We start from the raw sequence: 16,321 nt of genomic DNA on the forward strand, positions 1-16,321 counted from the left end.
TTCTTTTCAAAAGTCATCAAGCTCTTGTCAAATTGGTTGTTGATCATCACAACCATTTTCAGGTCTTGTCATTGATTTTCACGTAGATTTAAGCCAAAACTGTAACCCGGGTCCTCTCAGGATCACAGGTTATCGTCCTGCTGAAATGTGAATTCCTCTCCCAGTGTCCTGGTGGAAAGCAGACTGAACCAGGTTTGTCCTTATGGTTTAGATCTCCCAGTGTCTGGTGGAAAGCAGACTGAACCAGGTTTGTCCTTATGGTTTAGATCTCCCAGTGTCTGGTGGAAAGCAGACTGAACCAGGTTTGTCCTTATGGTTTAGATCTCCCAGTGTCTGGTGGAAAGCAGACTGAACCAGGTTTGTCCTTATGGTTTAGATCTCCCAGTGTCTGGTGGAAAGCAGACTGAACCAGGTTTGTCCTTATGGTTTAGATCTCCCAGTGTCTGGTGGAAAGCAGACTGAACCAGGTTTGTCCTTATGGTTTAGATCTCCCAGTGTCTGGTAGAAAGCAGACTGAACCAGGTTTGTCCTTATGGTTTAGATCTCCCAGTGTCTGGTGGAAAGCAGACTGAACCAGGTTTGTCCTTATGGTTTAGATCTCCCAGTGTCTGGTGGAAAGCAGACTGAACCAGGTTTGTCCTTATGGTTTAGATCTCCCAGTGTCTGGTGGAAAGCAGACTGAACCAGGTTTGTCCTTATGGTTTAGATCTCCCAGTGTCTGGTGGAAAGCAGACTGAACCAGGTTTGTCCTTATGGTTTAGATCTCCCAGTGTCTGGTGGAAAGCAGACTGAACCAGGTTTGTCCTTATGGTTTAGATCTCCCAGTGTCTGGTGGAAAGCAGACTGAACCAGGTTTTCCTCTAGGATGTTGCTTGTGCTGAGCTCCAGTGACTGGGTGTATTGATACACCATCCAAAGTGTAATTAATAACTTCACCAAAGCTCAAAGGGATATTCAGTGTCAGCTTTTTTAAATGTTTACCCATCTACCAATAGGTGCCCTTCTTTGCGAGGCATTGGAAAACCTCCCTGGTCTTTGTGGTTGAATCTGTGTTTGAAATTCACTGTGCGACTGATAATTGTATGTGTGAAGTACAGAGATCAGGAAGCCATTCAACTATCAGGTTAAACACTATTATTGGCACACAGAGTGAGTCCGTACAACATATTATATTCAGGTTAAACACTATTATTGACATGTCAGCTTTTCATTTATACTGACTGACTCTACACATGTCAGCTTTTCATTTATACTGACTGACTCTAGACATGTCAACTATTCATTTATACTGACTGACTCTAGACATGTCAGCTATTCATTTATACTGACTGACTCTAGACATGTCAGCTTTTCATTTATACTGACTGACTCTAGACATGTCAGCTTTTCATTTATACTGACTGACTCAGACATGTCAACTATTCATTTATACTGACTGACTCTAGACATGTCAGCTTTTCATTTATACTGACTGACTCTAGACATGTCAGCTTTTCATTTATACTGACTGACTCTAGACATGTCAGCTTTTCATTTATACTGACTGACTCTAGACATGTCAGCTTTTCATTTATACTGACTGACTCTAGACATGTCAGCTTTTCATTTATGCTGACTGACTCTAGACATGTCAGCTTTTCATTTATACTGACTGACTCTAGACATGTCAGCTTTTCATTTATACTGACTGACTCTAGACATGTCAGCTTTTCATTTATACTGACTGACTCTAGACATGTCAGCTTTTCATTTATACTGACTGACTCTAGACATGTCAGCTTTTCATTTATACTGACTGACTCTAGACATGTCAGCTTTTCATTTATACTGACTGACTCTAGACATGTCAGCTTTTCATTTATACTGACTGATACTAGACATGTCAGCTTTTCATTTTTAATTCATTCGTAAAAAAAAATCTAAAAACATCATTCATTGGGGTGGCAGGGTAGCCTAGTGGTTAGAGTGTAGAGGTGGCAGGGTAGCCTAGTGGTTAGAGTGTAGAGGTGGCAGGGTAGCCTAGTGGTTAGAGTGTAGAGGGGGCAGGGTAGCCTAGTGGTTAGAGTGGATGGGCGGCAGGTAGCCTAGTGGTTAGAGTGTAGAGGTGGCAGGGTAGCCTAGTGGTTAGAGTGTAGAGGCGGCAGGTAGCCTAGTGGTTAGAGTGTAGAGGTGGCAGGGTAGCCTAGTGGTTAGAGTATAGAGGCGGCAGGGTAGCCTAGTGGTTAGAGTGTAGAGGCGGCAGGGTAGCCTAGTGGTTAGAGCGTAGAGGCGGCAGGGTAACCTAGTGGTTAGAGTGTAGAGGCGGCAGGGTAGCCTAGTGGTTAGAGTGTAGAGGTGGCAGGGTAGCCTAGTGGTTAGAGTGTAGAGGCGGCAGGGTAGCCTAGTGGTTAGAGTGTAGAGGCGGCAGGGTAGCCTAGTGGTTAGAGTGTAGAGGCGGCAGGGTAGCCTAGTGGTTAGAGTGTTGGACTAGTAACCAGAAGGTTGCAAGTTCAAACCCCCGAGCTGACAAGGTACAAATCTGTCATTCTGCCCCCTGAACAGGCAGTTAACCCCACTGCTCCTAGGCCGTCGTTGAAAATAAGAATTTGTTCTTAACTGACTTGCCTAGTTAAATAAAGGTAAAATAAATCTAAATACATAATTCCACTTTGTCATTCTGGGGTATTGTGGGTAGGCCACTGACACAACTTCTCAACTGAAGTTCTGTGAACACTTGTGAAGGTCTAGACGTTGTAAACTTCTTCTACACGTTCAAACATTTATTTTAACAAACCTCAATTAACGATAATCAATAAACGTGTGAGGGAATTCCTGACTCACCTTGAATCCGTCGAAGACGAAGGCGTGTTGGTCAGAGCCCAGCTCCTGGTCCGGTAGACAGCCAGGCCGTGCCCAGCCGACCCTCATCTCCCCTGACGTCAACACCTCAAACTCAAAGTACCACTTCCCAGCGTTCACACTGTACGTCTTCTCAGCTCGGAAGATACGGAACCGCTCTGCAGACATGTTACTGGTGTCTGCCCTGGCTGCTGAAACAACAGGGCCAGAAGACATGTTACTGGTGTCTGCTGAAACAACAGGGCCAGAAGACATGTTACTGGTGTCTGCCCTGGCTGCTGAAACAACAGGGCCAGAAGACATGTTACTGATGTCTGCTGAAACAACAGGGCCAGAAGACATGTTACTGGTGTCTGCCCTGGCTGCTGAAACAACAGGGCCAGAAGACATGTTACTGGTGTCTGCCCTGGCTGCTGAAACAACAGGGCCAGACAACATGTTACTGATGTCTGCCCTGGCTGCTGAAACAACAGGGCCAGAGGACATGTTACTGGTGTGTGCCCTGGCTGCTGAAACAACAGGGCCAGAAGACATGTTACTGGTGTCTGCCCTGGCTGCTGAAACAACAGGGCCAGACAACATGTTACTGGTGTCTGCCCTGGCTGCTGAAACAACAGGGCCAGACAACATGTTACTGGTGTCTGCCCTGGCTGCTGAAACAACAGGGCCAGAAGACATGTTACTGATGTCTGCCCTGGCTGCTGAAACAACAGGGCCAGAAGACATGTTACTGGTGTCTGCCCTGGCTGCTGAAACAACAGGGCCAGAAGACATGTTACTGGTGTCTGCCCTGGCTGCTGAAACAACAGGGCCAGACAACATGTTACTGATGTCTGCTGAAACAACAGGGCCAGACAACATGTTACTGATGTCTGCTGAAACAACAGGGCCAGACAACATGTTACTGATGTCTGCTGAAACAACAGGGATAGCATCACGGCCATCTCCACAGCTAGCGCCACAGCTATCTCCACAGCTAGCGCCACAGCTATCTCCACAGCTATCTCCACAGCTAGCATCACGGCTATCTCCACAGCTAGCATCACGGCTATCTCCACAGCTAGCATCACGGCTATCTCCACAGCTAGCATCACGGCAATCTCCACAGCTAGCGCCACAGCTATCTCCACAGCTATCTCCACAGCTAGCATCACGGCTATCTCCACAGCTAGCATCACGGCTATCTCCACAGCTAGCATCACGGCTATCTCCACAGCTAGCATCACGGCAATCTCCACAGCTAGCGCCACAGCTATCTCCACAGCTATCTCCACAGCTAGCATCACGGCTATCTCCACAGCTAGCATCACGGCTATCTCCACAGCTATCTCCACAGCTAGCATCACGGCTATCTCCACAGCTAGCATCATGGCTATCTCCACAGCTATCTCCACAGCTATCTCCACAGCTAGCATCACGGCTATCTCCACAGCTAGCGCCACAGCCATCTCCACAGCTAGCACCATGCTATCTCCACAGCTAGCGCCACAGCTAGCATCACGGCTATCTCCACAGCTATCTCCACAGCTAGCATCACGGCTATCTCCACAGCTATCTCCACAGCTAGCATCACGGCTATCTCCACAGCTAGCATCATGGCTATCTCCACAGCTATCTCCACAGCTATCTCCACAGCTAGCATCACGGCTATCTCCACAGCTATCTCCACAGCTATCTACACAGCTAGCATCACGGCTATCTCCACAGCTAGCGCCACAGCTATCTCCACAGCTAGCACCATGCTATCTCCACAGCTAGCGCCACAGCTAGCATCACGGCTATCTCCACAGCTAGCGCCACAGCCATCTCCACAGCTAGCACCATGCTATCTCCACAGCTAGCGCCACAGCTAGCATCACGGCTATCTCCACAGCTAGCACCATGCTATCTCCACAGCTAGCGCCACAGCTAGCATCACGGCTATCTCCACAGCTAGCGCCACAGCTATCTCCACAGCTAGCGCCACAGCTAGCACCACGGCTATCTCCACAGCTATCTCCACAGCTAGCATCACGGCTATCTCCACAGCTATCTCCACAGCTATCTACACAGCTAGCATCACGGCTATCTCCACAGCTAGCATCACGGCTATCTCCACAGCTAGCATCATGGCTATCTCCACAGCTATCTCCACAGCTAGCATCACGGCTATCTCCACAGCTATCTCCACAGCTATCTCCACAGCTATCTCCACAGCTAGCACCATGCTATCTCCACAGCTAGCGCCACAGCTAGCATCACGGCTATCTCCACAGCCATCTCCACAGCTAGCACCATGCTATCTCCACAGCTAGCGCCACAGCTAGCATCACGGCTATCTCCACAGCTATCTCCACAGCTAGCATCACGGCTATCTCCACAGCTATCTCCACAGCTAGCATCACGGCTATCTCCACAGCTAGCATCATGGCTATCTCCACAGCTATCTCCACAGCTATCTCCACAGCTAGCATCACGGCTATCTCCACAGCTAGCGCCACAGCCATCTCCACAGCTAGCACCATGCTATCTCCACAGCTAGCGCCACAGCTAGCATCACGGCTATCTCCACAGCTATCTCCACAGCTAGCATCACGGCTATCTCCACAGCTATCTCCACAGCTAGCATCACGGCTATCTCCACAGCTAGCATCATGGCTATCTCCACAGCTATCTCCACAGCTATCTCCACAGCTAGCATCACGGCTATCTCCACAGCTATCTCCACAGCTATCTACACAGCTAGCATCATGGCTATCTCCACAGCTAGCGCCACAGCTATCTCCACAGCTAGCACCATGCTATCTCCACAGCTAGCGCCACAGCTAGCATCACGGCTATCTCCACAGCTAGCGCCACAGCCATCTCCACAGCTAGCACCATGCTATCTCCACAGCTAGCGCCACAGCTAGCATCACGGCTATCTCCACAGCTAGCACCATGCTATCTCCACAGCTAGCGCCACAGCTAGCATCACGGCTATCTCCACAGCTAGCGCCACAGCTATCTCCACAGCTAGCGCCACAGCTAGCACCACGGCTATCTCCACAGCTATCTCCACAGCTAGCATCACGGCTATCTCCACAGCTATCTCCACAGCTATCTACACAGCTAGCATCACGGCTATCTCCACAGCTAGCGCCACAGCTATCTCCACAGCTAGCACCATGCTATCTCCACAGCTAGCGCCACAGCTAGCATCACGGCTATCTCCACAGCTAGCGCCACAGCCATCTCCACAGCTAGCACCATGCTATCTCCACAGCTAGCGCCACAGCTAGCATCACGGCTATCTCCACAGCTAGCACCATGCTATCTCCACAGCTAGCGCCACAGCTAGCATCACGGCTATCTCCACAGCTATCTCCACAGCTAGCTCCACAGCTAGCACCACGGCTATCTCCACAGCTAGCGCCACAGCTAGCATCACGGCTATCTCCACAGCTAGCGCCACAGCTAGCATCACGGCTATCTCCACAGCTAGCGCCACAGTAAAAGCTATATTCAAATGATCTATGTCTGGGTGTTTACACAGACAACTGCTGCATGCTCCTGCAATAGAACAGTAAATACAATCATGTCACGAGGAAACAGACATCTCCCTGTGCGTCATAAAAGCCCTTCTGAACAGACTAGTGGGTCAACTCGTCATTGGGCTTATATAAGAGACTCTGTGGTCACTGATGAATGAGGGAGAGTAGGAGGGTATTGTCCCTGTCAGGGGTAGTGGATTTAACCCAGGTCGCCGATGTGGAGGGAGGTGAGGTAGTGTTTGGACTGAACCATAAAGGAGGTGAGGGGTGTGTGATGTAGTGTTTGGACTGAACCATAAAGGAGGTGAGGGGTGTGTGTGTGATTTGACTGTACCATGGTCCTGATCCGGAGCCTCCAGGTTGTATCCGTACCCCAGCAGGGTGCGGACAGCCTCCCTCAGACTGTCCTTGTTGGACTTCTTGGTCCTCTCGTCCAGCAGAGTGTACGGAACCAAGCGGGGGTTCCTACGATTCTTCACATCCTTCACAAGGAAGGGGGAGATAGTTAGAACTTCATAAACACACTGAACGAAAGAAGAGGAGTTAGGACTACATAAACACACTGACCTAAAGAAGAGGAGGACTACATAAACACACTGACCTAAAGAAGAGGAGGACTACATAAACACACTGAACTAAAGAAGAGGAGTTAGGACTACATAAACACACTGAACTAAAGAAGAGGAGGACTTCATAAACACACTGACCTAAAGAAGAGGAGGACTACATAAACACACTGAACTAAAGAAGAGGAGTTAGGACTACATAAACACACTGAACTAAAGAAGAGGAGGACTACATAAACACACTGAACTAAAGAAGAGGAGGACTACATAAACACACTGAACTAAAGAAGAGGAGGACTACATAAACACACTGAACTAAAGAAGAGGAGGACTACATAAACACACTGAACTAAAGAAGAGGAGGACTACATAAACACACTGAACTAAAGAAGAGGAGTTAGGACTACATAAACACACTGAACTAAAGAAGAGGAGGACTACATAAACACACTGAACTAAAGAAGAGGAGGACTTCATAAACACACTGACCTAAAGAAGAGGAGGACTACATAAACACACTGAACTAAAGAAGAGGAGTTAGGACTACATAAACACACTGACCTAAAGAAGAGGAGGACTACATAAACACACTGAACTAAAGAAGAGGAGGACTACATAAACACACTGAACTAAAGAAGAGGAGGACTACATAAACACACTGAACTAAAGAAGAGGAGGACTACATAAACACACTGAACTAAAGAAGAGGAGTTAGGACTACATAAACACACTGAACTAAAGAAGAGGAGGACTACATAAACACACTGAACTAAAGAAGAGGAGGACTACATAAACACACTGACCTAAAGAAGAGGAGTTAGGACTACATAAACACACTGACCTAAAGAAGAGGAGGACTACATAAACACACTGAACTAAAGAAGAGGAGGACTACATAAACACACTGAACTAAAGAAGAGGAGGACTACATAAACACACTGAACTAAAGAAGAGGAGGACTACATAAACACACTGAACTAAAGAAGAGGAGGACTACATAAACACACTGACTGAACTAAAGAAGAGGAGGACTACATAAACACACTGAACTAAAGAAGAGGAGGACTACATAAACACACTGAACTAAAGAAGAGGAGTTAGGACTACATAAACACACTGAACTAAAGAAGAGGAGGACTACATAAACACACTGAACTAAAGAAGAGGAGGACTACATAAACACACTGAACTAAAGAAGAGGAGTTAGGACATAAACACACTGAACTAAAGAAGAGGAGGACTTCATAAACACAACTAAAGAAGAGGAGGACACATAAACACACTGAACTAAAGAAGAGGAGGACTACATAAACACACTGAACTAAAGAAGAGGAGGACATAAACACACTGACTAAAGAAGAGGAGGACTACATAAACACACTGAACTAAAGAAGAGGAGGACTACATAAACACACTGAACTAAAGAAGAGGAGTTAGGACTACATAAACACACTGAACTAAAGAAGAGGAGGACTACATAAACACACTGACCTAAAGAAGAGGAGGACTTCATAAACACACTGACCTAAAGAAGAGGAGGACTACATAAACACACTGAACTAAAGAAGAGGAGGACTACATAAACACACTGAACTAAAGAAGAGGAGGACTACATAAACACACTGACCTAAAGAAGAGGAGTTAGGACTTCATAAACACACTGACCTAAAGAAGAGGAGGACTACATAAACACACTGAACTAAAGAAGAGGAGGACTACATAAACACACTGAACTAAAGAAGAGGAGGACTACATAAACACACTGAACTAAAGAAGAGGAGTTAGGACTTCATAAACACACTGACCTAAAGAAGAGGAGGACTTCATAAACATATCAGAAAGATAAGTACCCTTAGTTTTATTGAGTGAAATGTTTCTCCTGACTGGACATTTTCTACCCTGCAAGTCATTGGATGTGTGTTAACTACTTGTATCTCTAACTTTATAAACGCAAAGGCAAATATGGAAGGCCTTACCCCTCTCACCAGACTAACCCTATCCCCCTCTCACCAGACTAACCCTATCCCCCTCTCACCAGACTAACCCTAACCCCCTCTCACCAGACTAACCCTAACCCCCTCTCACCAGACTAACCCTAACCCCCTCTCACCAGACTAACCCTAACCCCCTCTCACCAGACTAACCCTAACCCCCTCTCACCAGACTAACCCTAACCCCCTCTCACCAGACTAACCCTAACCCCCTCTCACCAGACTAACCCTAACCCCTCTCACCAGACTAACCCTAACCCCCTCTCACCAGACTAACCCTAACCCCCTCTCACCAGACTAACCCTAACCCCCTCTCACCAGACTAACCCTAACCCCTCTCACCAGACTAACCCTAACCCCCTCTCACCAGACTAACCCTAACCCCTCTCACCAGACTAACCCTAACCCCTCTCACCAGACTAACCCTAACCCCCTCTCACCAGACTAACCCTAACCCCCTCTCACCAGACAATCCCTAACCCCCTCACCAGACTAACCCTAACCCCCTCTCACCAGACTAACCCTAACCCCCTCTCACCAGACTAACCCTATCCCCCTCTCACCAGACTAACCCTAACCCCCTCTAAAACTATACACCAGACTAACCCTAACCCCCTCTCACCAGACTAACCCTAACCCCCTCTCAAAACAATATATACACCAGACTAACCCTAACCCCTCTAAAACAATATATACACCAGACTAACCCTATCCCCCTCTCACCAGACTAACCCTAACCCCCTCTCACCAGACTAACCCTATCCCCCTCTCACCAGACTAACCCTATCCCCCTCAAACTATATATACACCAGACTAACCCTAACCCCTCTCACCAGACTAACCCTATCCCCCTCTCACCAGACTAACCCTATCCCCCTCTCACCAGACTAACCCTAACCCCTCTCACCAGACTAACCCTAACCCCTCTCACCAGACTAACCCTAACCCCCTCTCACCAGACTAACCCTAACCCCTCTCAAACTATATATACACCAGACTAACCCCATCCCCCTCTCACCAGACTAACCCTAACCCCCTCTCACCAGACTAACCCTAACCCCCTCTCACCAGACTAACCCTAACCCCCTCTCACCAGACTAACCCTAACCCCCTCTCACCAGACTAACCCTAACCCCCTCTCACCAGACTAACCCTAACCCCCTCTCACCAGACTAACCCTAACCCCCTCTCACCAGACTAACCCTAACCCCCTCTCACCAGACTAACCCTATCCCCCTCTCACCAGACTAACCCTAACCCCTCTAAAACAATATATACACCAGACTAACCCTAACCCCCTCTCACCAGACTAACCCTAACCCCTCTAAAACAATATATACACCAGACTAACCCTAACCCCTCTAAAACAATATATACACCAGACTAACCCTAACCCCTCTAAAACAATATATACACCAGACTAACCCTAACCCCCTCTAAAACAATATATACACCAGACTAACCCTAACCCCCTCTCAAACTATATATACACCAGACTAACCCTAACCCCTCTCACCAGACTAACCCTAACCCCCTCTCACCAGACTAACCCTAACCCCCTCTACAACAATATATACACCAGACTAACCCTAACCCCCTAAAACAATACATACACCAGACTAACCCTAATCCCCTCTAAAACAATATATACACCAGACTAACCCTAACCCCTCTAAAACAATATATACACCAGACTAACCCTAACCCCTCTAAAACAATATATACACCAGACTAACCCTAACCCCCTCTACAACAATATATACACCAGACTAACCCTAACCCCTCTCAAACTATATATACACCAGACTAACCCTAACCCCCTCTCACCAGACTAACCCTAACCCCCTCTCACCAGACTAACCCTAACCCCCTCTCACCAGACTAACCCTAACCCCCTCTACAACAATATATACACCAGACTAACCCTAACCTCTAGACTTGCTCTGTACCAGACTAACCCTAACCTCTAGACTTGCTCTGTACCAGACTAACCCTAACCTCTAGACTTGCTCACCAGACTAACCCTAACCTCTAGACTTGCTCTCACCAGACTAACCCTAACCTCTAGACTTGCTCTGTACCAGACTAACCCTAACATCTAGACTTGCTCTGTACCAGACTAACCCTAACCTCTAGACTTGCTCTGTACCAGACTAACTTCTCCATGACAACCATAGACTGTTGTGTCAGGCTGTCAGCCTGGTTTCACTACCAGGAGAATTCTCAGGACTTTTCATGTGTCTTAACCAGAATAACCCTAACCCCATGTAGTAGTCTTACCAGTCATCCCCTCTCTACCAGACCCCTCTCCTTACAACCAACCCCCCTCCTTCTTACCATTTACATTACCATTTAAATTTAGCAGACGCTCTATCCAGAGCGACTTACAAATTGGTGCATTCACCTTATGACATCCAGTCATCCCCTCTCCTTACCAGTCATCCCCCTCCTTAACCAGTCCCTCCTCCCTACCAGTCATCCCCTCTCCTTAACAACCTAATCCCCTCTAAAACCCTACCACACCAGACTCCTTCCTACCAGTCATCCCCTCTCCTACAACCAGTCATCCCCCTCCTCCCTACCAGTCATCCCCTCTCCTTCCTACCAGACATCCCCTCTCCTTCTTACCAGTCATCCCCTCTCCTTCCTACCAGTCATCTCCTCCCACCAGACTAACCCTAGTCATCCCCCTCCTCCTAAAACCAGTCATCCCCTCTCCTCCCTCCATGTAGCAGTCCACCAGTCACTCCTTCCTAAGTCCTCCTTCTTCCATGTAGCAGCCCACCAGTCATCCCCTCTCCTTCCTACCAGTCATCCCCTCTCCTCCCTCCATGTAGCAGTCCTACCAGTCATCCCCCCCTCCTTCCTACCAGTCATCCCCTCTCCTTCTTCCATGTAGCAGCCCTACCAGTCATCCCCTCTCCTTCCTACCAGTCATCCCCTCTAAACCTCCATGTAGCAGCCCTACCAGACTTCCTACCAGTCATCCCCCTCTTAAAACAGTACCAGTCACTCCTTCCTACCAGTCATCCCCCTCCTTCCTCCATGTAGCAGCCCTACCAGTCATCCCTCTCCTTCTTCCATGTAGAAGCCCTAACCAGTCATCCCCCTCCTTCCTACCAGTCATCCCCTCTCCTTCTTAGCACCCTACCAGTCATCCCCTCTCCTTCCTACCAGTCATCCCCTCTCCTTCCTCCAGACTAGCCCTACCAGTCATCCCCTCTCCTTCCTACCAGTCATCCCCTCTCCTTACAACCAGTCATCCCCTCTCCTCCCTACCAGTCATCCCCTCTCCTTCCTACCAGTCATCCCCTCTCCTTCTTACCAGTCATCCCCTCTCCTTCCTACCAGTCATCCCCTCTCCTCCCTACCAGTCATCCCCTCTCCTTCCTACCAGTCATCCCCTCTCCTCCCTACCAGTCATCCCCTCTCCTTCCTACCAGTCACCCCCTCTCCCTCCATGCTCTAGCAGTCCTACCAGATCCCCCTCCTTAACCAGTCATCCCCTCTCCTTCTTCCATGTACCAGCCCTACCAGTCATCCCCTCTCCTTCCTACCAGTCATCCCCTCTCCTCCCTCCATGTAGCAGTCCTACCAGTCATCCCCCTCCTTCCTACCAGTCATCCCCTCTCCTTCTTCCATGTAGCAGCCCTACCAGTCATCCCCTCTCCTTCCTACCAGTCATCCCCTCTCCTCCCTCCATGTAGCAGCCCTACCAGTCATCCCCTCTCCTTCCTACCAGTCATCCCCTCTCCTTCTTCCATGTAGCAGTCCTACCAGTCATCCCCTCTCCTTCCTACCAGTCATCCCCTCTCCTTCCTCCATGTAGCAGCCCTACCAGTCATCCCCTCTCCTTCTTCCATGTAGAAGCCCTACCAGTCATCCCCTCTCCTTCCTACCAGTCATCCCCTCTCCTTCTTCCATGTAGAAGCCCTACCAGTCATCCCCTCTCCTCCTACCAGTCATCCCCTCTCCTTCCTCCATGTAGAAGCCCTACCAGTCATCCCCTCCTTCCTACCAGTCATCCCCTCTCCTTCTTCCTTAGAAGCCCTACCAGTCATCCCCTCTCCTTCCTACCATCATTCTCCTTCTTCCATTAGCCCTACCAGTCATCCCCTCTCCTCCCTCCATGTAGCAGCCCTACCAGTCATCCCCTCTCCTCCCTCCATGTAGCAGCCCTACCAGTCATCCCCTCTCCTCCCTCCATGTAGAAGCCCTACCAGTCATCCCCTCTCCTCCCTCCATGTAGAAGCCCTACCAGTCATCCCCTCTCCTTCCTACCAGTCATCCCCTCTCCTTCTTCCATGTAGCAGTCCTACCAGTCATCCCCTCTCCTTCCTACCAGTCATCCCCTCTCCTCCCTCCATGTAGCAGCCCTACCAGTCATCCCTCTCCCCCTCCATTCCTACCAGTCATCCCCTCTCCTTCCTCCATGTAGAAGCAGTCATCCCCTCTCCTTCCTACCAGTCATCTCCTTCCTCCATGTAGAAGCCCTACCAGTCATCCCCTCTCCTTCCTACCAGTCATCCCCTCTCCTTCTTCCATGTAGAAGCCCTACCAGTCATCCCCCTCCTTCCTACCAGTCATCCCCTCTCCTTCCTCCATGTAGAAGCCCTACCAGTCATCCCCTCTCCTTCCTACCAGTCATCCCTCTCCTTCTTCCATAGAAGCCCTACCAGTCATCCTCTCCTTCCTCCATGTAGCAGCCCTACCAGTCATCCCCTCTCCTTCCTACCAGTCATCCCCTCTCCTCCCTCCATGTAGCAGCCCTACCAGTCATCCCCTCTCCTTCCTACCAGTCATCCCCTCTCCTTCTTCCATGTAGCAGTCCTACCAGTCATCCCCTCTCCTTCCTACCAGTCATCCCCTCTCCATTCAGCCCTACCAGTCATCCCCTCTCCTTCTTCCATGTAGAAGCCCTACCAGTCATCCCCTCTCCTTCCTACCAGTCATCCCCTCTCCTTCTTCCATGTAGCAGCCCTACCAGTCATCCCCTCTCCTTCCTACCAGTCATCCCCTCTCCTTCCTCCATGTAGAAGCCCTACCAGTCATCCCCTCTCCTTCCTACCAGTCATCCCCTCTCCTTCTTCCATGTAGCAGCCCTACCAGTCATCCTTCCTACCAGTCATCCCCTCTCCTTCTTCCATGTAGCAGCCCTACCAGTCATCCCCTCTCCTCCCTCCATGTAGCAGCCCTACCAGTCATCCCCTCTCCTCCCTCCATGTAGCAGCCCTACCAGTCATCCCCTCTCCTCCCTCCATGTAGAAGCCCTACCAGTCATCCCCTCTCCTCCCTCCATGTAGAAGCCCTACCAGTCATCCCCTCTCCTTCCTACCAGTCATCCCCTCTCCTTCTTCCATGTAGCAGTCCTACCAGTCATCCCCTCTCCTTCCTACCAGTCATCCCCTCTCCTCCCTCCATGTAGCAGCCCTACCAGTCATCCCCTCTCCTCCCTCCATGTAGAAGCCCTACCAGTCATCCCCTCTCCTTCCTCCATGTAGAAGCCCTACCAGTCATCCCCTCTCCTTCCTACCAGTCATCCCCTCTCCTTCCTCCATGTAGAAGCCCTACCAGTCATCCCCTCTCCTTCCTACCAGTCATCCCCTCTCCTTCTTCCATGTAGAAGCCCTACCAGTCATCCCCTCTCCTTCCTACCAGTCATCCCCTCCTTCCTCCTTCCTACCAGTCATCCCCTCTCCTTCTTCCATGTAGAAGCCCTACCAGTCATCCCCTCTCCTTCCTCCATGTAGCAGCCCTACCAGTCATCCCCTCTCCTAGCCCTCTCCCTCCACCCACCACTCTCCACCCTGTAGTATAGTCTGTAGTCTGTAGTCTAGTCGTTAGTATGAACTAAGCTAAGGTTAACTTGAGCTGACAGGCAGATCAGGAAAACTCCAGACTCGCAACTCCCAGTGGTGATAGTTCTAGCTACAGCAGCACCTCTGTAGTGGGCCCATCAGCACCTCTGTAGTGGGCCCATCAGCACCTCTGTAGTGGGCCCATCAGTACCTCTGTAGTGGGCCCAGTAGAACCTCTGTAGTGGGCCCAGTAGCACCTCTGTAGTGGGCCCAGTAGAACCTCTGTAGTGGGCCCAGTAGCACCTCTGTAGTGGGCCCAGTAGAACCTCTGTAGTGGGCCCATCAGTACCTCTGTAGTGGGCCCAGTAGAACCTCTGTAGTGGGCCCAGTAGCACCTCTGTAGTGGGCCCAGTAGAACCTCTGTAGTGGGCCCATCAGTACCTGTGTAGTGGGCCCATCAGCACCTCTGTAGTGGGCCCATCAGTACCTCTGTAGTGGGCCCAGTAGCACCTCTGTAGTGGGCCCAGTAGAACCTCTGTAGTGGGCCCATAAGCACCTCTGTAGTGGGCCCATCAGTACCTCTGTAGTGGGCCCAGTAGCACCTCTGTAGTGGGCCCAGTAGAACCTCTGTAGTGGGCCCATAAGCACCTCTGTAGTGGGCCCATCACTACCTCTGTAGTGGGCCCATCAGTACCTCTGTAGTGGGCCCATCAGTACCTCTGTAGTGGGCCCATAAGCACCTCTGTAGTGGGCCCATCAGTACCTCTGTAGTGGGCCCATCAGCACCTCTGTAGTGGGCCCATTAAAGATGCCAAGGGTCCTATACAATTTTCTTTGGGCGGCTGTTGAGCTGTTTCAGCACCCTGGTCAGCGCCCCCACCACCACCACCTCCCCCCCACCACCACCCCCACCCCCCACCACCCCACCACCACCCCCCCCACCACCACCACCACCACCCCCACCCCCACCCCGCTGCAGCCCGGCTGCACACACAAACACACACACCTTTGGGTGACACACCTGCTGGATGCCGTAGGTCCAGCCCTGGCGTATGCGATCCCTGGCCCACACATTGTGAGCGTTCTCCGCCAGCTTGTCCACCATGGCCTCCTGGGTAGAGGCCAGCTTGATGTGCCCCAGGTCCATAGGAGCAGGCTTGTAGCCACTAGACAGCTCATAACTGGACCAGAGAGGACGCATGGACACATAGAGAGAGAGAAAACATTAGTCTAGGGAGACGCTGTTGGATGGGAGAAAAATAGTTTGGCGTGAGAATGTTTACCCATCTGGTGAAGGACTAGGATAAAACATTAAAACAGACACCCATCTGGTAAAGGACTAGGATAAAACAGACACCCATCTGGTAAAGGACTAGGTTAAAACATTAAAACAGACACCCATCTGGTGAAGGACTAGGATAAAACAGACACCCATCTGATAAAGGACTAGGTTAAAATATTAAAACAGACACCCATCTGATAAAGGACTAGGATAAAACATTAAAACAGACACCCATCTGATAAAGGACTAGGATAAAACAGACACCCATCTGGTAAAGGACTAGGATAAAACATTAAAACAGACACCCATCTGGTAAAGGACTAGGATAAAACAT

At 49.8% G+C, this 16,321-nt stretch overlaps 1 protein-coding gene across 1 annotated transcript in view; it reads right to left on the reverse strand.

Annotated features, from left to right (window-relative positions):
- LOC124041068 (ryanodine receptor 2-like) overlaps positions 1-16,321 on the reverse strand; it is a gene marked incomplete at its 3' end in the record, with an annotated part of 293,761 nt that overhangs the window by 139,445 nt on the left and 137,995 nt on the right. Inside the window, 3 exon segments of the mRNA XM_046358233.1 lie at positions 2,821-3,026; positions 6,685-6,832; positions 15,727-15,886. Of these exon segments, the coding sequence (XP_046214189.1) occupies positions 2,821-3,026; positions 6,685-6,832; positions 15,727-15,886 (514 nt within the window).

This window comes from Oncorhynchus gorbuscha, linkage group LG08, assembly GCF_021184085.1.
Source record: "Oncorhynchus gorbuscha isolate QuinsamMale2020 ecotype Even-year linkage group LG08, OgorEven_v1.0, whole genome shotgun sequence".
NCBI classification, from domain to species: domain Eukaryota; kingdom Metazoa; phylum Chordata; class Actinopteri; order Salmoniformes; family Salmonidae; genus Oncorhynchus; species Oncorhynchus gorbuscha.